At 36.6% G+C, this 24,405-nt stretch overlaps 1 protein-coding gene across 5 annotated transcripts in view; it reads left to right on the top strand.

Annotated features, from left to right (window-relative positions):
- myof (myoferlin) overlaps positions 1-22,218 on the top strand; it is a 73,085-nt gene extending 50,867 nt beyond the window's left edge. For 2 of the 5 annotated variants that reach the window (XM_052112270.1, XM_052112271.1), the window contains exons 36-54: positions 1,567-1,728; positions 5,982-6,147; positions 6,271-6,347; positions 7,423-7,434; positions 7,576-7,674; positions 8,511-8,639; positions 9,011-9,166; positions 12,091-12,182; positions 12,270-12,440; positions 12,541-12,689; positions 13,584-13,723; positions 13,835-13,923; positions 14,001-14,096; positions 14,432-14,573; positions 14,673-14,772; positions 15,221-15,408; positions 20,812-20,921; positions 21,488-21,635; positions 21,777-22,218. In XM_052112270.1, the coding sequence (XP_051968230.1) occupies positions 1,567-1,728; positions 5,982-6,147; positions 6,271-6,347; positions 7,423-7,434; positions 7,576-7,674; positions 8,511-8,639; positions 9,011-9,166; positions 12,091-12,182; positions 12,270-12,440; positions 12,541-12,689; positions 13,584-13,723; positions 13,835-13,923; positions 14,001-14,096; positions 14,432-14,573; positions 14,673-14,772; positions 15,221-15,408; positions 20,812-20,921; positions 21,488-21,635; positions 21,777-21,815 (2,265 nt within the window). In that variant the 3' untranslated portion in view covers positions 21,816-22,218. Of the gene's footprint in view, positions 1-1,566; positions 1,729-5,981; positions 6,148-6,270; positions 6,348-6,911; positions 6,969-7,422; positions 7,435-7,575; positions 7,675-8,510; positions 8,640-9,010; positions 9,167-12,090; positions 12,183-12,269; positions 12,441-12,540; positions 12,690-13,583; positions 13,724-13,834; positions 13,924-14,000; positions 14,097-14,431; positions 14,574-14,672; positions 14,773-15,220; positions 15,409-20,811; positions 20,922-21,487; positions 21,636-21,776 lie in introns of all 5 variants that reach the window. The other 3 variants (XM_052112275.1, XM_052112272.1, XM_052112273.1) reach the window with 3 other exon arrangements.
- The last annotated feature ends 2,187 nt before the right edge of the window (positions 22,219-24,405 follow it).

Genomic DNA, 24,405 nt, shown 5'->3' on the forward strand with positions numbered 1-24,405 from the left:
ACATGGCGGTGGGAGTATAATGCTGTGGGGATGTTTCAGTGTATCTGGAACTGGGAATCTCATCAGGGTCGAAAGAATCATGAAAAAGGAAGACTACGAGAAGATTTTGAAAGTCAACCTCACAAAACACAAAAAAATAAAAAATAAGCATACCTCACTTCTGGTGAAGAACTACCTCCAAATGAGCAAAGTGAACATCCTTGACTGGCCTGCACAAAGCCCAGAATTGAATTCCATAGAAAATCTGTGGGCCACACTGAAGACTAGAGTCCATGCCAGGAGACCAACCAATCTGGAGGAGCTTGAGAGATTTGCTGAGGAGGAATGGGCTGCTGCGACTCAGAAGAAATGCCTAAAACTTGTTGAGAACTACAACAAACGACTAAAGGCTGTTATCAAGCAAAAGGGATACACTATTGACTATTAACATCAGAGGGCTAATAATTTTGACCTGTCAATTTTTTTTATTCTTGGTTATAATTTTGTTTCAATTTGTATTATAAACACTCTAAGTTTAAGCCTAAATAAACTTATGTTTAGAAATGCTATGTTGAGAAAAATCTTTGCTCCATTAAACAGCACTTGGGAATAATTTTAAAAATAACTAAATATTTCATAGGGTGCTAATCATTTTGTCTTCAACTGTGTGATCATTTTGTCTTCAACTGTGTCATCCATCCATCCATCCATCCATCCATCCATCCATCCATCCATCCAGTCTTCCTGGTGGCATTGTTACTCACCTCAATCTGGGTGGCGGTACAAGTCTCATTTGCTTCCGCTTCTGAGACAGTCAATCCGCGCATCTTATCACGTGGCTTGCTGTGCACGACACTGCGGAGACTCACAGCATGTGGAGGCTCATGCTACTCTCCGCGATCCACGCAAAACTTACCACGTGCCCCATTAAGAGTGACAACCACTTAATTGTGACCACGAGGAGGTTATCCCATGTGGGACTACTCTCCCTTGCAACCAGGCCAATTTGGTTTCTTAGGAGACCTGGCTGGAGTCACTTGGCACACCCTGGTTTCGAACCCACGACTCCAGGGGTGATAAATGGCATCAATATGAGGCAAGCTACCCAGGTCCTCGCTAAATCACATTTAAAGCTTAATGGAATGTTCAATAAATAAAGGAAAAAATTCTCCCAAAAATGAAACTTTTGTCATAATTTAACCACACTCACACATTGTCATTTCAAACCTTTATTACATTCTCTCTTGTGCAGAAAACAAAGGAAAAATTGTAATCAACATCCCTGTCCTTTTTCAATACAGTGGCAGTGTAGTGGATAGTAACTCTCTTTAAAGCTTAAAGGTCCCAAAAGTATCATAAAAGTAGTCCATGCGACGCATACATAATATTCCAAGTCTTCTGAAGGCATAGATTAGGTTTTGGTGGAGTAAAAACCTTGATATCCATTTTGCATTCATGAGTGCTTTTAGAGAACCCCCTTAACATTTGCATGTTTTTACACCATAGAACTTGCATTGTTTTTAGTGCTAAAATGGATGTTTGTTTAAAATTAGCGCTTAAATTATTTTATGGTTTTGTGTGATGCAGATTCTGGCTTGGGGTTTGCGTAACATGAAGACCTATCAGCTTGCTCCCGTCACCTCGCCCTGTCTGGTGGTGGAGTGTGGAGGAGAGAGAATTCAGACAGCCGTAATCAAAAACATGAAGAAGAGCCCAAATTTCCCAGGAAATGTCCTCTTATTAAAAGTGGTGAGTTTAATCACTTTCTAAGGGAAAGAAAGAAAACATGAGAACTAATACACTGTGTTAATGAAGTTGCCCCAAGAAGTATTTTGAGACAAGCCTCACTTACAAATGAATGAATTTCATGGCTTGATTAGATATAGCAAGAGGCATAATCTTAGGCCTCAAAAACAAATTCTTCCAAAAGGGAAATTTTTAGTGGATCTATGAAGTAATATCCCCTCAAGTTTACACAGGTGTCATAGCAGAGTAAACACAGGAGTAGTTAATCACTTTATCTATGGACATGTTCCACTACTGTTTGACAACTAGATAGTTCCCAAATATCTTCATTTTGGACGATGGGAATTGACACAAATGGTTCAATGTAATTAAAAAGTTAACTACTTTATACAATATTTGTATATGCTGTACATTTTACAGTTATATTAGTATCACATTTTTGCTTATTGTTGGGGAAAAAACTAAATGTGACATTTAGAATTGAACTTTAAATTGCCCTCATTCTCACACCATTATATGTAAGTGTATTCGGTATGCTGAATTTAGGGTCTCAAAATATGTGAACTATGAACTAAATTAAACTGTCCTTATTGTACCTTATTAGGTAATAAAATGTATAACGGAATTAGTCGCGTTCGACAACCATTATAAATTAGATAAATGACAAATAACTAGATACTTTGTCTTAATAGATTCACCATCATTGAAATCGTAATACAACATCTAGTTGTATCAGCTCACAAGTTCTACAGTAAAAAATTAGCTTTATTAACCTCTTAAGATCCTTGCCATTTTTGGGGATTTCCGCCTGGATTTGGCCTACCCAAATTAAAAAGCTTCCCATTCCCACATACTTTGGCCTAAATACACAGTTTGGTGTCATTTTACAGGAAACCCTTTGAAGTTGCATAAAACACTGCTAAAAAAAAAAAAAAAAAAAATATATATGTTGTCTGAACAGTAATAACCCTCCTTTGTCATTACATAAAACACTGTTGAAAGTGGTAAATATGCGCTCAGGTGTCTGGTGAGACGCATCTGTGTGTTTTGCGCACGTAACCTACCTAGTGATCACTTCACAGTCAGGATGCAATATCACAGCCCCTGATTGGTCTATTTGATCTTGAGAGACATTGCCGGAAAGCGGAGGGTCGAAGCTTTACGGCAATATATGCTTTATCCGGATCGGATGTTTACATATTTTCCTTATGATTAATTCACTTATTGGAGTAATATTATTCTCATGGCTTATTGAAAATAATATCACACGTATTTAGGTACAGCTTTGAAGTGAAATCTTTTAAAAATAGGGATGAGATTATTTATCAAAATATACCACAGTCATTCATCTTTGAACAGAGACAAACTTTATTACTATTCTAAAGATAAATCTAATTTAACACGTATATACATGAGACAGGTTGGTGAAAAGTGACAGAATGTGAAATAAATGAGCAATACAGTGAAAATGAACTTTACGGAGTCTGTTGACAATACCTTAAGAACCATTTATACTTCTTTGAGTCTACATCAATTTGCTATCGGATTACCCAAATTATTTAATTAATACACCAGCACATTGAACACTATGCTGGAGATGTACTTGCTTGTCTTTGTGGTGTTTCCTTGCATTCTTTGTGTTGCTTGGTTATTGGCGCTTGGTCAAAAGTTCGCTCCGTCGATGTTTTGATCTCTGTATGATCGAAGAGTTATTGTCTGTATGAATTATGGGGTTAGCTTTGAAGCGAGGCCTTTTTATTCCTTCTCGGGACGTCGAGTCCCGAGCTTCCTTGGGCCACACATGGCATGGACCTGGCAGTCAGCGGAGCAACCAGCACGTGCAGGCAGAAGAGAGAAGTGCGAGGAGCTCCCAGAGCTAAGAGAAGAGAGGATGAAGAGACTAGAGAGGCAAGAGGACATGTTCTTGCTGTTTGGAAATATTTGAACTGAAATTGACCGCATCCCCAAAGGTGTCCTGCGCCAATCAGAAGTGACTTTTCAGAGGCAAATGGTCAACTGGGCTGTCTTTTCCGACAGTAGATTTAATGGTTCTTTGTTCCAGAGTCTTAAAAATGTCCCGCTCAAAAATAGTTCATATTTAATCATGAGCTTTTATATCTTGAGAATGTTACAAGAGACATGATATTCATTGTCATCAGCTTTCTCTGCATACACTAGCGAACGCTTGCATACTAAACATGACATTTTTTTCATGGATGTTATATATGTAGGTAACAAAACATGAAAATCCCTGGTTACAAAATAATACTACTTAATTCATGGGTTATACAACATGGATGAAATATTACACACATTTTAAAGAGATATAGCAGGCTATAATAATTAATTTGTCAGTTATACAAGTTACCACAGTTCAAAACAATTGTCCGAATGCCTAGCAAGACTAAGTATTGTGTGAACTGTGGATTTAAATGCATTCTGTACCTTTTGGAAGGTTGATTCAGCAAAGTACTGTGACTTTGTGTGAAATGTTTCTGGTTTAAGGAATGTCTTATTATTCGAGTCGTGCAAATCTGATGGTCTTTTGGAAACTTTTCAAAGAGAACTCTGCTTTAACTTTGTGTGGAAGATCAGGAGGCTGGGGGGTCTTTCTGACCAATGAGGATGCCTGGGCCATTTGATTTATGACTGTGAAGAATTTCAGGATTGCAAAGGTTGAAAACTCTAGATTCAAGTCATATCGTTTCAATTGTTCTCCATGTATAATGCTATATTATCAACGTGTTAACATGCTGTTTTTTGAGCTAAAATCAATGTTTGATTTTTATTTATTTATTTCTTTCTTTCTTTTATAAATTAGCACTTATGATATTTGAAAAAAATGCTTTGATTAGAGGATCACATCAGAGACTATTTAGCAGAAGCGGGTCACTTCTATTACAAATGAATGGGAGAATAGCGTGAAGCCTTCACACGCTATATCTCCGCGGTAACTCGTTCAACAAGCCACGTGATGAGATACACGGATTGACGTCTCAGACACTGAGGCAGCTGAGATTCATCCTCCACCACCCGGATGAGTCACTACGCCACCACGAGGACTTAGAGAGCATTGGGAATTGGGTATTCCAAATTGGGGAGAAAAAGCAAAGGAAACAAAACGGATGTAGAAAAGGAAGTCCCGCTTTACAGGTAATCGTGCCAATGGCCTTTTAGACACAGACATCGCCTGTCAATAAACCAGAGAACGTGCATGTGCAGTATCTGTACAAGCCTGGAAATAATTTTTTTTTGTGTAATCTGAGGTAAAGCACAATTTATGATACCAGTTTTGTCAGATTTTACTGCTGATTTGAAATGCGTTATTTGATTGTAATCTTGACCAATCATTTTGGAGATTTCGGTCTTTCTCCATTCAAGTAGACGGGAGCTGTGGCACTTGTATACTGCTTGTCTACATAAAAAGTAGCTGCCAGGGAGCGTTCCAAAGATGGCCACTGAGTGGCCAGACTTGCTAAAAGGATTTTGATGACATAGTTCGCTTCGCAACTTGCTGTTTTAAGCACTAAAATTAATATATATATATATATATATATATATATATATATATATATATATATATATATATATATGTATATATATGTATGTATATATATATATATTTTTTTTTTTTTAAATTAACTCTAAAATGATTTTTGAAAAACCTTGTATTGAGAGAAAAAATTCAGTCCAAGTAGTACTTCATCCAATATTTGTGTGTGCTGTTCATTGGAGTGGAGTTTGGGTTGGAGTGTCACGTTGTTATCTTTTCAACATGCTTACATCGAACTCCATTGAAATCAATTTTAAGTCACATCTGCTGTACGCTTCACATGAGGAGCGCTATTTGTATGACACACAGAGTTGCTACCTATGTAGAGGTTTCTCAAATGGTTCACTCTTGTAGTTTCTTTTCACTTCGGATTCCTTAGAAGCCAGCTGCCTAATGTAGGTAGTATCCAGCAAGAGAGCTCACTTGGTTTCAGTGAGCTCATCATGGTGTGTTCTGGGATTGCCGTATGAAGGATGCATACATTGATACTTAAGAATTTGGCCAAAACTATATTTTAGGAGGCAGCATAATTAAGATGCCTAACTTCTGGAACAGCCGCCTTGTCAGGAGTGCACCTTTGATGTCATAAAACATAAGCCTGATTTTGCTCCATTCGTCTACACTCATTCAAGTGTGGCTGAAGTGTCCAAATATTTTTGGGGGCCACATTAAATGTCTTCTGCATCTTATTTCATGTCTGTAGCTTCTACCCAAAGAGGAGATGTATTCTCCCCCAATAGTGCTGAAAGTCATTGACCACAGACCGTTTGGACGAAAACCTGTGGTTGGCCAATGCACCATCAGTTCTCTGGAGGAGTTTCGATGTGACCCTTATGTCATTGTTCCTGAAAATGCAATGTCTTCAAAAAGTACATCCCATCTTTCACATTTGAGTATATTTTAATTTATTTATCATTTTAAATGATAGACATCATTTGAAAGAATGAGGTGTTGTCGTCATTCTTCTAAGAGCTGCGTGTCTTTTCCTGCAGTGGCTTTGATGGCGGCTGGTCCTAGAGACCTCCATGTAAACATTGAGGACAGCAGAGAACAACATCTAGAAGCTCAGGTACAGAAATAAATGCTATATAAATGTCCAAGTCACTTGGGTTTATGAGTTTAGGTACTTTATTCCCTTCTTGTGATAGAACACTTTATGATTTACTGAATACTGTGCAGTATACACTGCATAATGTCTACTGTTTTTTTTAAAGGCATCATTCCACAATAAATGCTACATTGCTGTTACAAGACAACAATGATAATTTTAAGTTCAGTCGTGAAACTCTTGGCACAATCTGGTAGTTTTTTGTTTGTTTGTTTTTTTACCTTTTTGTCTAGCCTTTAAAATGTAAGGTTGTCTGAACTGCATTTGAGAATCAGAATGGAGATGTTAAAAATCTGATAGTACTGCTAGTACTTCCAGTTCATCCATCACACTGGAAATTAAAAGTTGAGAGCACTGCATTGTGGAAATCTGTATATTGTGTATAATATACATACTTATGAACAGCAGAAATTGCTAGAGTAGTAAGCTAGTATGCTGTTCCGAGCATAGCCACTGATAATATAATGGGCACTGGTGCATACATCCATATGAATTTGCTATTACTTTCAACCTTGTGAATTTCAGTTTATGTATGGCATCTCAGCTGCTGTTGACAAAATGGCCACTGGTAGTCCACCTCAAGTATGTATGCTATTAATGCATGCTGATGCCACTTCAATCAAACTGCCTGACATTTGCAATGAAATGTCATTTAAAGTGAATTCTAAAGTTTGGTAGTTTATCCCTTCTGTAGAGACTGATTGTGTGAGTCTTCAATTTCTGTACAAATGGGTTTAATTGGGGGAAAAAAACAAATCAATCAATTTCTGACCTCCAGAATGATGTAAATTGTAAAAGTAAATGTAAATTTACTCTTTAACTAGGCTTACTTGATCTTGAGTAACTGGAAGCTAACTCCCTTTGTTCGCTATGGGTATTTAATTGTGGAGCAATGATTTGAATCATGTTACTCTGGTTAGGTGAAGTTGAGCTGCTTTGCAATGTGATGTGATGTCTTACAAAGTTTAATATTATATTTTCCAGCTTACAAACTTCTAACTTTTTCCATTTGTTTGTCCTTCCAAAATGTTTTCAGCAGCGCGAGAAGGTGAGTTTCCACTGAAAGGTGGACATTTTTCAATATTGAAATACTTTATAATACTTATAAATACTATATAAAATTAGTTCACCTTCTAGTTTTGTTTTTAGCTCTGTTGTGAGCATGAAATTGACTTAATTTTCTTTACAGGAGAAAGAGACTGTTGATTGGTGGAGTAAGTTTTATGCATCTATTGGAGAGGGCGAGAAATGCCGGCCATACCTTGAGAAAGGTTACGACAAGCTGACCGTGAGTTCTGGATAGATCTCCCTTGCATCATGCAAATGATTTATTGTCATTGAAATACAAAGTCTCTGAAATGCTTTGTAACAATCAATTTGCCTTCATTCCAGACGGTTATTAGGATTGTAGCAGAGCTGTTATTTGTCCTGTAGTCGTTGTTATTGACATTTTCGTTTCTATGACCCTGTTTTTACACCGGTTATTAAGATACGTCTCGGGTGATCCGATCATATGTGGCCAGGCAAGACACATCTCTGTTTACACCTGGTATTACCATGTGTCTCCTGAGATTTATGTCCAGATTTCGAGGGGAGGGTCTCTGGTTTCATGATGACATCAATCACTATGTCAATGTGTTAGTGCAGGATTAAAAAACACACGGAAAAGTCAGAAAAGACAAGGAAATCTCAAATAAATCCAACGTGGTGTTTCTCCCAGAAGCAGTTGAAACTGAATCTTAATCACAAACGCAACATTTCAATCTTAACTATCTGTTGTTTTAGTGGAGTACCTGTCTTAGCTGAGCTATAGATTTGTGTGTGTTTCTTATCTGTGTCCCTGCATGTTGATATCAGACACATTGAAGATCTGTGTGCTTGTATTTTATATGTTTTCAAATTTTCAGGTTGAAATGGTTAAAACGGCACGTAACTGGCAAATTTGAAAACTCTTGTTTTAGCGCGGCGGTAAATTTACAGGTGAGGGGTTGTGCTCGCTGCTGTCCGGGACACATTCAGGATGGATTAGTGTTTACACCTGTATTTAGCGCTGACCACTTGTGATCAGATCACCCAAAATGCACCTTAATACACGCTGTAAACGGGGTCTGTGTGTTTTAATAGGTGTATGAAAAAGAGCTTGAAAGTGTAGATGAGTTTATGGGCCTGACTGATTTCTGCAAAACCTTCAAATTGAATCGTGGGAAAAATGATGGTGATGATGATGACCTGGCTGTAGTTGGAGAGTTCAAGGCAAGATGTTTTCCTGTTTTTCAATAAGAATAGGTTTGCTGCTATTTACTTCTGCTTCTTAAAAATGAATGAAATTATTTAGTCTTGGGACTAATTCATTAAAATTCATTAATTCATTAAAAAAAATCAACATGAAATCAAAACGTTGTCCAACTCACCCATTTGTAAGGACAATTTATTTGTATTTAACATTTCATGTTGACTTGAAATTGCCTTGTCAGTGTGAATGAATGTCACGTTACCAGACTTGAATGTTTGACACTCTGTCGCTACTTTGGCAAATGCTGTTCCCTTCGTATTGCCTAATTAGGTCCATTAGCTATAGTGTATAATTAATAATTTATGTGGAATGTTAAATTGTTTGTTTTCAGGGCTCCTTTAAGGTCTACCCATTGCCCGATGACCCCGGGGTGACCCCTCCACCACGTCAGTTCAGAGAGCTGCCCGACAGCATCCCTCAGGAGTGTGTGGTCAGAATCTACGTGGTTCGAGCCCTTGATTTACAACCCAAAGACAACAATGGCAAAGTACTAACCCTTTGATACATTCAGCATTGTGTAAAATCTCAGAACAAGAAGTTCTATTTAGTTGAGGCTGTCAATTTAACATTTTAATTAATTTGGAGGATTTCATTATGAAAAAATTATGAGATTAAAACATATGCTGCAATTAACCCGTATATAAATTCCATAAGGGATTTTTATACAAGGTTGCCACCTTGGCCCTGGAAAATTCCCGGACACCTGATCAATGACCGAAAAACATATTGCTTGTCCCAGAACAAGAAATAATACGTTATTTATGATTTTTTTTACGTCTTGTTTGATATGGAAATTATTGCATATACAGCAAATCATTCAATAAAACTACATCAATACGAACAAAATAATATTTTTGCCTATTTTTAAGATACACATTTAAATTTCAAAACAAATTGTCAGGTTTCTGACCCTGTATTTAAGTCTTCAGTCTCAGGATCCTGACACTGTGGTTAGTCTCATTTATAGTTGTGGCTGGATCCTGACACTAGTGTTGTGTGAGTGCACATGGTTTTGTGTTTTCTTATTGTGGTGTGCACTCATGTCAGTTCAGTCTTTAGTGATTCCCTGCCCCCTGGTTTACCTTGTTATCTGTTCCACCTGACCCCCTCATTTCCCTCCTCATTTCCTTCCCTTTATATTCCCCTTGTGTGTGTGCTGCTTTGTCAGTTCATTGTTGTTTCTCCTGTCTTGTCGGTGACATACTGTATTCTAGATTCAGTTCCACTGCTTCCTGTCCAGTTTTCTTTACCTTGGTTTGTTTATCCGGTTTTGTTTTGACCTTTTGCAGACCTTGTTCCATGAAGGTTGCTGAACAAACTCTGATTCAATCCAATTAGGCTTAATTGGTACCATGATGCATCATCAACTTTCTCTGTCAACTCAGGCTTCGATTCTAACTTTAAGATTAGATTATGTGCTCGTGCACATGAATGAGTGACGTTTGCAGCACACAACCAATCCCGTGAGAACGCAATTCACTTCTCGCGAGAGACTCAGCAGGATTTACCTCTCTACTGAAAGCTGATGATTATGAAAATAAGAATTTCAATTAATTTAAACTGTACAAAAGACATTGTTTAAAAAAAAGAAAAAAAAAAAACACTGCTCAAGAGTTCAGCATGAAATCATGAAAACTTAAAACAAACGATTTACACAATACAAGGGATAACTACAATTATAAAGCAATTAAAGATATTTACACAATAAGAAGAAATAGTGGCTGCTACGAGAGCTCAAGATGACTGCTGTAAACTAATTCTTAATTTGATCAAAATATATATATATATATATATATATATATATATATATATATATATACCGTATATAAAACCTCATGCGCATGTGAATTCATATAGGCCCACAACAAGAACACAAAGGCTTATTAATTTTAAAAGCTTAAATTTATTTAAAATATGAAAGCTTTTCTATTTATTGAATTGAAAATTGTATATATCATTCAAAACATTACAAATAAATATATGCTACTGTTGATTACAAAACGAATGGAGACTATAAATATGAATATTGTCCCTAAGTTTATTTTCCTTTTTCAAAATCTACCAGATTGTATATCTAAAAGTGTTTTTAGACAATGAAATAAACTACTTTGTAAATATATGTGGGATAATAGGAAACCTTAAAAAGTCTTAAAAGCCTTATGTTGTTAAAAAGTCTCAGAGGACTAGAATTCCCAAATTTAATAAATAATTTTTAAGCTGACTAAATATATGCATTATATAATTGATACATACAGTACATCTTATCCACTTGAAAGAGCTGTACAGGACACTCTGAATAAATGTATATGTAGGTGGGAGGATGAACTAAAAATTTAAACTAATTGACAAGACTGGGAAGAAATATAATATATTCCATACTACTCAATCCAGTGTTTGGAGGGCATATGTTTGGAAGATTAAAAATGCAATTTTTATAATTTCTTTGTATATAACACCTGTTATTCAAAGTAAATACAACAGCATGGTAAAAGGGGAGTGTAGGAGAAATTGTGGAGAACATTACATTCAAATTCTATATGAGTGCTCTAAATCGACAATTTATTGTAATTAAGTGATTAGACAAGTTCATTTAATATTTAGCTGCACAATAGAAATACATCCAGAAAAATGTATTTTGTGTAAAATGCCATTGTCATTAAGAAATACATTTGAAAAAACATATTAAGGGTAATCAGAATAGCAGCTTTGAAGCTGATTACAAAACATTAAACCAGAACCCCTACAATTTCAAAGATGGAGGGAAACGATTTGGGAAATATACCAAATGGAGAAAGTAACATTTAAAATTAATAATTAAAGTCTGGGGACGTGAACATAATGGGATTTGCTTAAAAATTGGGCATTCTAAATTGGGGAGAAAATTAATCAAAAAACATTTAAAGTTACCCAGAGAGGATACATGCAGTGTTTTTTCTTTCTTTTTTATGTCTTTATATAAATCTTGAGAAGAGCATGCTATGGATTAAACCTTTTTTTATTCCAGAGTTTTCTATCAAATTACTGTGGTATTTAACTATTTGTTTTACAAAAACATCAGATTAATATGCCTTGAGTGTCACTCTTTATTCCAGCACATGTAAGAATATTATTCATTTCGTTTATGAGAATATTTTGCCATAAACCGTGCTGTTCACCGCAATCTCCCATACATTCCTAAAGGGATGTTCAGCAAAGCTTGTCAGAGGGAGCAACGGTAACTACGTGGGACAGAGCTTATCGAAGGGTCAATTATCTTCATTTGGAAACTTTTCTGTTTGATGCATGTGATTAATTGTTATCAATTTGATTAATCACATAATTGATTAGCAGCCTTAATTTAGTTTGAATGTTTGGATTTGTTCCTGAGTTCCTTTTTAGTACAATAAAAATAAAGTTCTTTGTCTTTTTCAGTGTGACCCATACATCAAGATCCATTTGGGGAAAAAGTGTATTGATGACAGAGACAACTACATGCCAAATACACTCTTCCCAGTGTTTGGAAGGTGATCCCGTAATGTATCATTCTTTCACTTATAGTGAGAGTTTTAAAGCTGTTTAAAAACAAAAAAATATTCCTCATCTCTCAACAGAATGTTTGAGCTGACATGCTTCCTCCCTCAAGACAAAGACTTGAAAATCGCTGTCTATGACTTTGATTTGCTAACCCAAGACGAGAAGGTTGGGGAGACAGTGATTGACTTGGAAAACCGTTTACTTTCTCACTTCGGCTCCTACTGTGGTTTACCCCAAACTTATTGCATGTGAGACGCTTACTGTGCAATGTCCTTTTAATGTTAACCTTATTTCCTTTGAGATCAATGGGAGAGAAATTGATTGGCTAATATTTTGTTCATTAAATAGCTCTGGACCAAACCAGTGGCGTGATCAGCTCAAACCATCTCAGATTCTTCAACATCACGCTCGTTTTAAAGGAATAAGTGAACCCAGGACTGAAGACAATGGAAACACATTAACCTTTGGTGGCCAACTCTATTGCCTTTCTGACTTTGGTGAATGCAATTTGTTCTTCTTTTAACTTTATGTTGGCATGAAAAGGCCAAAATACTGTTATTGTAGAAACTTAAAATAGAGTAATCAATTGGTACAAATTAATTAATTGGTTAGCAACAACCTAGAAAATGCCTACAACACCTTTGCGACTGCATAGCAACCACTCAGAACACCTGTGATTTGCTAAACAATGGCCTAGAAAATGTCTAAAACACCTTAGCAACTGCATAGCAACCACTCAGAACACCTAATCAGTTGCTCAGGGACAATGTAAGAAGCACCTTAAACACCCTAGCAACCACTCGGAACACACTAGTGTTGTTTTTTTTAATTCTGAGTAACAATGCAGAATGCCTAATCAGTTGCTTAGCAACAACCTAAGAACAACAACAACACCTAAGCAACTGCATGGCAACCACTCAGAAAACCTATTCAATGGCTTAAAAGCCACCTAAGTAATGACTAAAATGCTTCAGCATCTGCCTAGCAGACACTCATATCACTTAATCAGTTGTTTAGGGACAACCTAAGAAACACCTATATCACCTTAGCATCTGCCTAGCAACCACTCAGAACACCCAGGGTTTTTATTTTTTTTATTTGTATTTTTTTAAATCCTGAGTAACCACTTAGAACGCCTAATCAATTGCTTGGCAACAACCTGAGGAGGACTAAAACCCCTTGGCAACTGCATAGCAACCACTCGGGACATTTCATTAAATGCTTAAAAATGATCTAGAAAATGCCTAAAACACTTTAGCATCTGTCTTGCAACCTCTCAGAACTTCCGTTCTTTGCTGTTGTGCCTTTTAGAAACTATGCTTTTCCAGTGATGCTCTACAATGCAAGTGTACATTCAAATAACATATTATAATATTATACATGTGTTTTAGAAGCAAACAAGGAAATTCACCAGCACCTGGGTCCTCCAAGTGAACGCATCGCTCTGCACGTGCTCAGAACTCAAGTCCTGGTTTCCGAGCATGTTGAAACCAGGACTCTATACAGTAGCTTCCAACCAAATATGCCACAGGTAAGACCCTTATTTATATGCCTCAGATGAGACCCTTTTTAATTTAAAAAGCAGGGTCAAATAGTTAACTGTTTTTATGATGAACATTATTAACTAATCTGTGTTTCAAAGGGATTACTTCAAATGTGGGTTGATATTTTCCCCAAAAGTCTTGGACTTCCTGGACCTCCATTTGACATTTCGCCACGCAAGGCAAAGAAGTGAGCAGAAATCTGTATATTCAAGTTATGCTGTTTTTTTTACTGACTGATAAACCCATGTTCGATCTTTCTGTCAGGTACGTTCTGCGTGTCATTGTTTGGAACACAGCTGAAGTAGTTTTGGATGAAACAAGTATTACCGGAGAAAATATGAGTGACATCTATGTGAAGGGGTACGGAAAATATTTTAGCTACTTCAAGAAATGGCTTGACAAGCTCAATTTTGACTTTCTTTTTTAAATGAAATTTTCACATTCTTAGTAGCATTTGATTGGACAAAATTTTAAACGCCCATGAGTGCAAGATGAGTCATCAATATTTTTCCTGGAAAGGCTACATTTTAAATATTATTGTTGTTTGAACTTTTAGGAGTACACTAGCATAAAGATGATTTTAAAATCAAAACTCAAATCTTCAACTATTTTTACTGCTACCAATTTTCAGCATTTGTTGTGATGAATTTCTTTCTTAAACTTACATTTTTTACGTTTCTGTCTGTATTGATCAGTTGGTTGCCGGGTATGGAAGACGATAAGCAAAAAACAGATGTTCACTACAGATCTCTGGATGGCGATGGCAATTTCAACTGGAGATTTGTCTTTGACTTTGAGTACCTGCCTGCAGAGCAGCTGTGTCTTGTGTCTAAAAAGGTGATGCATATGATTGAGTGTACCAGTGTTTCATGAGGTGTTCATGGGAACACTTTTTAAACTGTTATTAAAACATTCTTACCCTCTTCTGTCATACAGGAAAATTTCTGGAGCCTTGACAAAACGGAGTTCAGAATCCCGCCCAAGCTGATTATTCAAATATGGGACAATGACAAATTCTCCCTGGATGATTACCTAGGTGAGATGTGTGTATGCAGCTCATGTGTGAGTTCTGTGGAATTAAACAAACCACACTAATTATTCATTTATAACTTTATGTTGTTAAATACTTTCAATGGTCATATCCTATTTCTTTTATTTATTATTATTTAGGTCCACATATAATTTTAAGTCATATCAGTTGATGTATTTGTCACAAATCTGTGGAAGTTATGAATGAGTTTAGTTTAAATAAATGCTCTTTTTGGGCTGGGGATCAAGCTCTTATTTATTCCTCCTCATATTACCCCTTAAAAAGCTAACAAACATCTTTTTGTGAAATGTTTAGCTTGAAAAGTGTGCTTGTGGCATATTTCTTTAAAATAAATTATACTTTAATATTTTGCTTGCAATAAAATCTGACATTTTTAAGCATGGCATAAGTGTCTTTTTGAGGCTACTGTACATTAATTAAATTTTCGTAACAGGTGCTATTGAACTCGATCTGCAAAACCTCATCAACCCCTCCAAATCTGCAGAGAAATGCAACCTTACCATGTTGCCTGATGGGACTGCTCCTCCAAAATCAGACCAATCAAAGTCTCTATTTGACCAGAAGTCAGTAAGAGGATGGTGGCCGTGTTATATAGAGAAAGATGGGAAGAGGGAGCTTGGTGTAAGTACAGCTAATGCATGAAAGCGTCTACAGTCCCATTTACATCTGCCGTTAACATGCAGTTTCTGTGATCTGATTGTAATCGGATGTCAGGTGCAAATGCCCGATCTGTAAACCCAATCACATTCGGAGGTGGTCAGGGACCGATTCTGCCCACTTTCAAAGGTGTAAATGCAAATGCATTTTCCTTATCCTGATACAAATAAGTAAATATACAATGAGGTTGTACTACAGTCATCCAACGTTTAAGCACCGTGTTGTGAGTTCTTATCTTTTCTTTCTGTTTACTCTGCCATTGCAATGTGAATAACACAACAGACACTGCTGCCTTGTCATCTGATTAATGAATAATATTCTGTGAATTATTCCACTAGTATACACTTGGAATCTCTCAACTCTCTCTCCACAAATCCACACTCACGTCTTTCTCATGGTCCGTTTTCTAATCACTATTAGCATCCTTTACTGTGGAAAGGTATCTAAAGTAGAGAGAGATACCTTATTATTTAACTGTCAAAGTGAAGGAAAGCATTTGTATAATGGAGGATATTCAGTTACCGCACCCTTTGATGTTATATGTTTCTAATATGTATGATATAATAGGATCTCTGTCTGATTATAGTGGAGAGAGACGCATTGGTCTGCAAGGTGGAAATGCAATCTAGCTAAAGAATATTCAGTTACTATCCAGATATGAAACATGTTAAAGGGTGTCTACATGTCACTTTTTATTTTAATCCTGTATATGGATCCCATTCATCTCAATAGCAGTTGCTCGGTTGGCGCATGTCCGCTTGTAAGCACGCTGCCTTCTTGCTACCATCTCTGATCATGGGCGCTCAATTCTGGAAATGTTTTTTTAGCCAATCCCCTGAGCCATAAATGTGCATTTTGTGCATCACCAAAAAACATCCTTATTAGTACCCTGGGTTGGGCAGATTACTTAAAGTATTCTGGGCTGAATGCGAAATACTCTCTTTTAAATGTATTCATTAATGTTTTCCGATACATCACATAAAAAAGTTATATATTCAGAATACTTTCAGTCACAATTGGAAGAATTATGTGTGATGTGTCACTATCTTTTCTGAACTGCTACATATAACTGAAATACATTTTGTGTTGGTTTTACTTAAAAAGCGTGATGCAAAATGTTTTCTTATATTTAAGTAAATTCAACTTATGGTCATTTTATTTCAGCACAACTAGAAAACATTTGTTTGATATACACAAATGTATCGGTTCATATTTTCTTTTTTAAATGTATATAACAAATAAGATTTATCAACTAATAGCAAGTTGTTTTAAATTAACATTTATATCACTGTTTGTTCTTAATTTACTTGGCTCTAAAGAAAATAACTGAGGTCAGGCATTAAACCTGATTGGCCAAAAATGTGCACATAAAGCTGCACTTCCGCTATGCATATTCACATGCGCAAGTTAAAATTACATGGATTGAACAATCCAAGTTGACCACTTATGGGCCACTAATCACCCTAATTGTACTTTAATAGACTTTATATTGCATTTACACTAAATAGCTACTGTAATTAACAGCATCGATATACAAAAAATACAACTAATTAAATGTCCATAGAAGCTCCTTTTTGACCAAACAAACATGCTAAAATTATTCATGTGCAGGGGCATATGGGTATTCCTCAGTTCTGTACTTGATTTTTCGAGTTAGTAGTACTTAAAATCTTAATTTTATGGATTTGTAAGCTAAAGAAGTTCAGAGAACTCACGATTATTCATTTACTTTATGTAACTCTTAAGTTCACCTTAAAATTGATATTCTGAGTTGTACACATGAATGAAAATTAAGTAAAGCTAAAAATGTTATACATTTCTGATTAAAAGTTATTTATATTTGTCCGTTACGGTTATTGAGCTAACAACTCTATTTTATTTATTTTTTTCAGTATTAACATCTAAGTGATTCTGAATGGCTAGTTAGATATTTGTCAGCAAATCTCTCTAAATTTAGCACTACCTTGAAGTTTTTTAGATTAGATGTGGAGTTAGACGCTGATGTTTTTCTTCATGGAAGACCGAAGGCAGTTTGCGGTCAAATACAACATCTTGTCCACTTTCCAACATATAAGAAAATGCTGCCTGTACCTCATTGACTCAAAAGCCGCTATAGCTGTGACATTGTAGATACCAAGCAGGGTTGTTTGTGAAAGTTTAGAATAGGGAAGTGCGGAACGACTAATTTCACTGACGTTTAAATAAAAATGTTGGGGTCGACTAGTCTAAAAAGTAAGAAACCCTCATAAAACAGCCAAATCTGACACTAAATTCTGCTGAAAATTGGCATTTATCTGTGAGGTGCTTGCCTTGCATTATGATCATTGTACATTAAAGATAAAACACGACACACATTCACTGAATCATTGTTAGTCATATTTATTGAAAACGATTGACTGAATAAATCATAACCAATAGAGCAAACGTCTGTTCTTAACAGAATTCACCATGTTAAAGTTACTTAACATAAAAACAGTCAGGACATTGTTGAAAATAATTAAGTTAAGCCAAATCTACAAGATTGGGGAAAACATTGGCTGAAAAGTTGCATGTATTTCAAGACGTGCATTATGATTGTAGTAATTTGACATGTTCGGTTAAAAACGTTAACCAATAGCCTAACAGTTACGATGTAAAAATAAATAAACTATAGGATAGGAAAAAATAGGCCTTTTTGAGAAGTGTACAATAAACCAAATATATTTCTTAAACATGACATGCACAGAATAAAATTAAGTTTAACTTGTTAAAGGAATACTTCACCAAATCATTTTAATTCTCTCATCGTTTACTCCCTCTTATTCCATCCCAGATGTGTATGACTTTCTTTCATCTGCTGAACTCAAATGAAGATTTTTAGAAGAATATCTTTTGATTTTTTGATCCATACAATGCAAGTGAATGGGTGCCAAAATTTGAAAGCTCAAAATCCCACAAGGCAGCATAAAAGTAATCCATAAGAGTACAGTGGTTAAATCAAAATCTTCAGAAGCAATGTGATAGGTGTGAGTGAGAAACAGATCAATATTTAAGTAATATTTTTACTATAAAATCTCTCCCTGCTCAGTCAATCTCCACATTAACTTTCACATTCTTCTTGTTTTTGGTGATTCACATTATTTGTGCATATCGACCCCTACTTGGCAGGGAGAAGAATTTCTAGCAAAAAAAAAAGTTTCTCATCCACATCTAGCATACTTTTTTGATGCCTTTATGTGCTTTTTGGAGCTTAAAATGTTGACACCCATTAACTTACATTGTGAGGACCTACAGAGCTGAAATATTCTTCTAAAAATCTTTGTGTTCTGCAGTAAAGGAAAGATTTACACATCTGGAATGACATGAGGGTGAGAGAATATTTATTTTTGGGTGAATCATCCCTTTAACAGTCAGCACATCATTGAAAATGGCCTTCTTGATCAACAGGGTAAAATTGCATACCTAGCCTAAAATACTTATTGTCTAGGCTACTTAATCAAAAGCATACATTTTTGATGAGCAAAATGAACGTCAACATGGTCCGGTCAAAAACGGGACATGACCTGCATTTGAAAAAGCCTGCTTGGTGGGAAAATAACTTGCAAGAATGCACATGAAAACATCCATAGTGACTTGCAAGCCAACGTTTCAGAAATCTGATTCCCACACCACCACCGAAGTGATTTCCATAGCTACTTTGCTCATCTTGTGAGAGGTCTTTTTTCTGAGTGTGCTGTGAGTGAGAGAGGGAAGAAGCAGGTGCTGCCTTTGGTGAAACCGAGGTAATAACTGGATGCCACTTACAGAAATTAAACATACAACATAGTGAGAACAAAGTACATTAAAGATTTGAACTAGGTTTGCTTTCCATATTTAGGCCTATTCAGTCTTCGCATTTTCCATTTTCTTTTTTCTGACACCTTTATGGGTGCATTTAATTCTTTTTTGTAAATCACTTTCGTATGAGATTTTAAGTAAATGTATTTACGTAGCAATTATAATCGCACAAAACAATGTATCAGGAGCTTGATTGTAATATTTGTGTGAAAATGTGGCTGTGTTGATTCTGGTGCAAACCTGACAGCTGATTAAGACAACAACATTCTGGTGTGGTTGACACATATTCAGTCCCAGAAACATTGTACATGATTATTACACGGCTTTCTGGAATACTCTATTCTGAGTGGTCAATAGCACCATCTAGCAGTCAGCACATCCACGTATCAGACTGATCATCTGGGTATTATATACTAGCGACCCACTGCACTGCAGCTGCTCTGTCTGGGGAAAAGAGAGCAAGTGTGCAGCGTGCATCTGTGCTGTTCAGAAAAATTATACATTTTCTCATTTGAATTTTCTTCTGCCTTGCCTTGTGGTCATTATAAGAGATGTATTCTAAAAGTATTAGAACTACATTATATAAAGTAACTGTATTAATACGGGTGCTTAAAAGCATAACGAGGGCTGAATACAGTTATTCTATGTAAAGATATTTTTTTGGAAGCAGAATGGTGTAGATATGAGTATCTAGCATCATGGGCCAACTGACCTATGCTATCCAGACAAGCCTGTAATACTTTAAAGGATTTAAAAATATTTTCTTTTGACAATTTACCCTCAAAACCAAACCCTTACTTTATAGCTTAAAAAAAGACCCAAACGCTTAATTAAAGTGGCCCATGTGACTCGTGCATCACATTCAAAGTCTTCTGAAGGCATGAAGGTTTTGGTAATTGAATCTATTCTCAGCGAGCTCACCTGTGTTCAGTTAGAACTTTTTAGTGCTTTTGGCTGTTTTTAGTGCTAAACAGCACAAGTTCTCATGTGAACATGCAAGCATCTGTTCAGTCAGTTCACTTTTGTCAAAATGTTATTTTGTTGGCCAACCCAGATGACTAATTTACCATGGGTTCCCTCTGGAGTATTTTTAGAATTGTCATTTAGTATTAATTGCCTTTTTAAAAATGTAAGTAGCTACATAAGAACTACAATGGTTGTCTGATTCTCCAAGCATGTGCACTCATATCCTTGTCATAGCTGTAGTCCTTCAATTTGCATTGTTAAAAAACAGCTTCTTCAAATGTCACGTTTGAAGTATGACTGTCTAATATATGTTGTAGAACAATCGTTAAAGTCTCTAATGTTAACCACAGATCTTTATTTACTCTTAAATTGAAAACCAACCTATATAAACTGCAGAGAGGGAACACATGGTTCAAAGATGATAATTCTATTTCAGGTTTTATTTTTAGGATTGAAACTGCACAGATATATTTCACTCCGTAATATGTCATATGTCATATAATAACGTTTTGCCTTGAAGCTTGATGAATCTGGCCCTGTTTGTGTTTTTTTTTATTTTTAATTTTTTTATATATATTTTTGTAGGGGAAGGTTGAGTTGACGCTAGAGATTGTGAATGAGAAGGAGGCAGATGAGAGACCTGCTGGAAAAGGCAGAGATGAGCCAAATATGAATCCAAAGCTTGATCCTCCAAAGTAATTTTCCTTTCATATATATATATATACACACATACATCGATGAGCCACAACATTAAAACCACCTGCCTAATATTGTGTTACCATAGACTTTGTCAGTTTGAACCAGTCTGGCCATTCTTTGTTGACCTCTCTCATCAACAAGGAATTTCCGTCCACAGAACTGCCGCTCACTGGATGTTGTTTTTTGTTTTTGGCCCCATTCAGAGTAAATTCTAGAGACTGTTGTATGAAATCCCAGCTGGTCAGCAGTTACAGAAATACTCAAACCAGCCCATCTGGTGCTAACAATCATCCATGTGAGAATGGCCAGACTGGTTTGAACTGACAATGTCTACAGTAACTCAGATAACCGCTGTGTACATTTGTGGTGAAAAGAATATCATCTCAGAATGCTATTCTGAGATGTGAGTTGTTGCTGTTTTTGCAGCACGAGGGGGACCTACCTACACAATATTAGGCAGGTGGTTTTAATGTTGTGTGTGTGTGTTTTTTGTTTGAATTGTTTTACTATTTTTGTTAACAGAGGACATCACAATATTTACTTCTCTCTTAAATTCTTTTAGGCGACCGGATACCTCATTTTTTTGGTTCACTAATCCATGCAAGACGTGCAAGTTCATTGTATGGCGCAGATTTAAATGGATATTCATTGGCCTGATTTTGCTGATCTTAGTGCTATTATTCCTTGGGATCTTGCTGTATTCATTACCGGTAAGGACACACTACATGAAGATTGATACAGAATTGAAACAATGCTTTCACAAATTTTGTGATTTATCTCATGTTGTATGGGCACTTTGTCTGACACTTCTCTTTAATTTGTGAAAAACTAATTCACTTTTATTTTTACAGAACTACATTTCAATGAAAATCGTCAAACCCTTCAGATGAGTTCAACAGGAGTTCAACTTTGTTTTGCCGCTGTAGTCATGCAGTTGCATTAATCCCAGATTACATCTCAACAAAAGCAATACTTTTAATACATTAGCCATGAAACACTAATTTTCTTAATGATGTACACAGCCATATACAGTGTTCATTTGTTTTCTCCAATTGCGTTTGGTTTTTCAGGTGTTTACTCTTAATCACAGTTGAGCACTTATATTGAATATTCAATCATGCATTTCACTTTTATTATATTTTTTGTTTAGATTCCATTGATGTTCAGAAATGTTTGTACACAAATCATAGTATTTTGTAATGTGAAAAAAAAAATTGTATCATAACCTCAGATCATTTTAAGGTTTTTTGGTGGAGTATAAAATTATGTGGAATAAATATTTCTTATGTTTGTTTAAATGTTTGGATGTGTAATTGTTGTTTCTTCGAGCCCCAGAAAAGCTTATTTTGCAATATTTTGTTTAAAGCTGATTTGTATGTTCTTTTTTTATTATTATTCTTTCTCGTATCCCAGCTTAATGTGCAGAGTCAACTATAAGCTATTCGTAGGTTTGTGTGTGTGTGTGTGTGTGTGTGTGTGTGTGTGTGTGTGTGTGTGTGTGTGTGTGTACATACACACACACACACACACACACCGATCAGCCACAACATTAAAACCACCTGCCTAATATCATGTAGGTCCCCCTTGTGCAGCCAAAACAGCTCTGACCCGTCGAGACATTCTGGTTTGAGTATTTCTGTAACTGATGATCTCCTTCTAGAGTGTAAAGAGAATGGTGCAGAAAACAACTAATGAGTGGCAGTTCTGTGGACAGAAATGCCTTGTTGATGAGAGAGGTCAACGGAGAAGGTCAGACTGGTTTGATCTGACAAAGGATATGGTACAGCAACTGTATCCTACAGCAAGGATACAGTTGCAGTGAGCAGAATAGCATCTCAGAATGCACAACATGTTAATCCTTGAGGCGGATGGGCTACAACAGCAGAAGACCACGTTGGTTTCCATTTCTGTCAGCCAAGAACAGAAAACTGAGGCTGCAGTGGGCCTACCATCTGTGTACCTCATCAGAAATCGAGATTCATCAGACCAGGCAATGTTTTTACAGTCTAAACTGTCCAGTTTTGATGAGCCTTAGACCACTGCAGTCTCAGTTTCCTGTTCTTATCTGACAGTAGTGGTACCCGGAGGAGTCTTCTGCTGCTGTAGCCCATCCGCCTAAGTGTTCGATGTGTTGCATGTTCAGAAATGTATGTTCTGCATAGAGCTGTTGTAAAGTGTGGTTATTTGGGTTACTGTCACCTTGCAGTCAACTTGGACCAGTCTGGCCATTCTCCTCTGACCTCTGTCATCAACAAGCAGTTTTCGTCCACAGAACTGTTTTTTGTTTTTCACACCAATCTCTTTACACACTCGAGACAGTTGTGCATGAAAAATCCAAGGAGATCAGCAGTTACAGAAATATTCAAGCCAGTACGTCTGGCACAAAAAATCATGCCACTGATCACATTTTTCCCCATTCTGATGGTTGATGTGAACATTAACTGAAGCTCCTGAACTGTTTCGACATGATTTTATACATTACATTGCTGCCACACAATTGGCTGATTAGATAATAGCATGAATAAGTAGATGTACAGGTTTACCAAATAAAGTGGCCTATGAGTGAATGTGTATATATGTACACTCCTTGTGTACGTGAGAACACTTTTATTTTAATTTTATTTTTTTATATCCCTTTTCTCCCCAATTTGGTATGCCCAATTCCCACTACTTGGTAGGCCCTTGTGGTGGTGCGGTTACTCACCTCAATCTGGGTGGCGGAGAACAAGTTTCAGTTGCCTCCACTTCTGAGACAGTGAATCCGTGCATCTTATCACGTGGCTCGCTGCGCATGACACAGCGGAGACACCGTACGTGGAGGGTCATGCTATTCTCTGCGATCCATGCCCAACTTACCATGTGTCCAATTGAGAGAAGGAACCACTAATCGCTACCACGAGGAGGTTATCCCATGTGTCTCTACCCTCCCTAGCAACCAGGCCAATTTGGTTGCTTAGGAGACCAGACTGAAGTCACTCAGCATGCCCTGGATTCAAACTCGCTACTCCAGGGGTGGTAGTCCGCGTCAATACTTGCTGAGCTACCCAGGCTCCCTCAAACACCTTATCCTTGAGTAATCATGCTAAATTTGGTTTGTTAAATGAAGCTTAACATTTTGTTTGTTTTTGAGTTCCCACAGTATGCAATATACTGGCATGTCTTAAGGTCAATATTAGGTCAAAAATGGCAAAAAAAGAAACCTTTCTCTAGAAACTCATCTGTCAGTCATTGTTTTGAGGAATGAAGGCTATACAATGCTTGAAATTGCCCAAAAAACTGAAGATTTCAACAAAGGTGTACACTACAGTCTTCTAAGACAAAGGACAACTGGCTCTAACAAGGACAGAAAGAGATGTGGAAGGCCAGATGTACAACTAAACAAGAGGATAAATACATCAAAGTCTCCAGTTTCAGAAATAGATGACTCGCGTGTCCTCAGCTGACAGCTTCACTGAATTCTACCCGCTCAACACTCAGTAC

This window comes from Xyrauchen texanus, chromosome 40 (genome assembly GCF_025860055.1).
Source record: "Xyrauchen texanus isolate HMW12.3.18 chromosome 40, RBS_HiC_50CHRs, whole genome shotgun sequence".
Lineage (NCBI taxonomy): Eukaryota > Metazoa > Chordata > Actinopteri > Cypriniformes > Catostomidae > Xyrauchen > Xyrauchen texanus.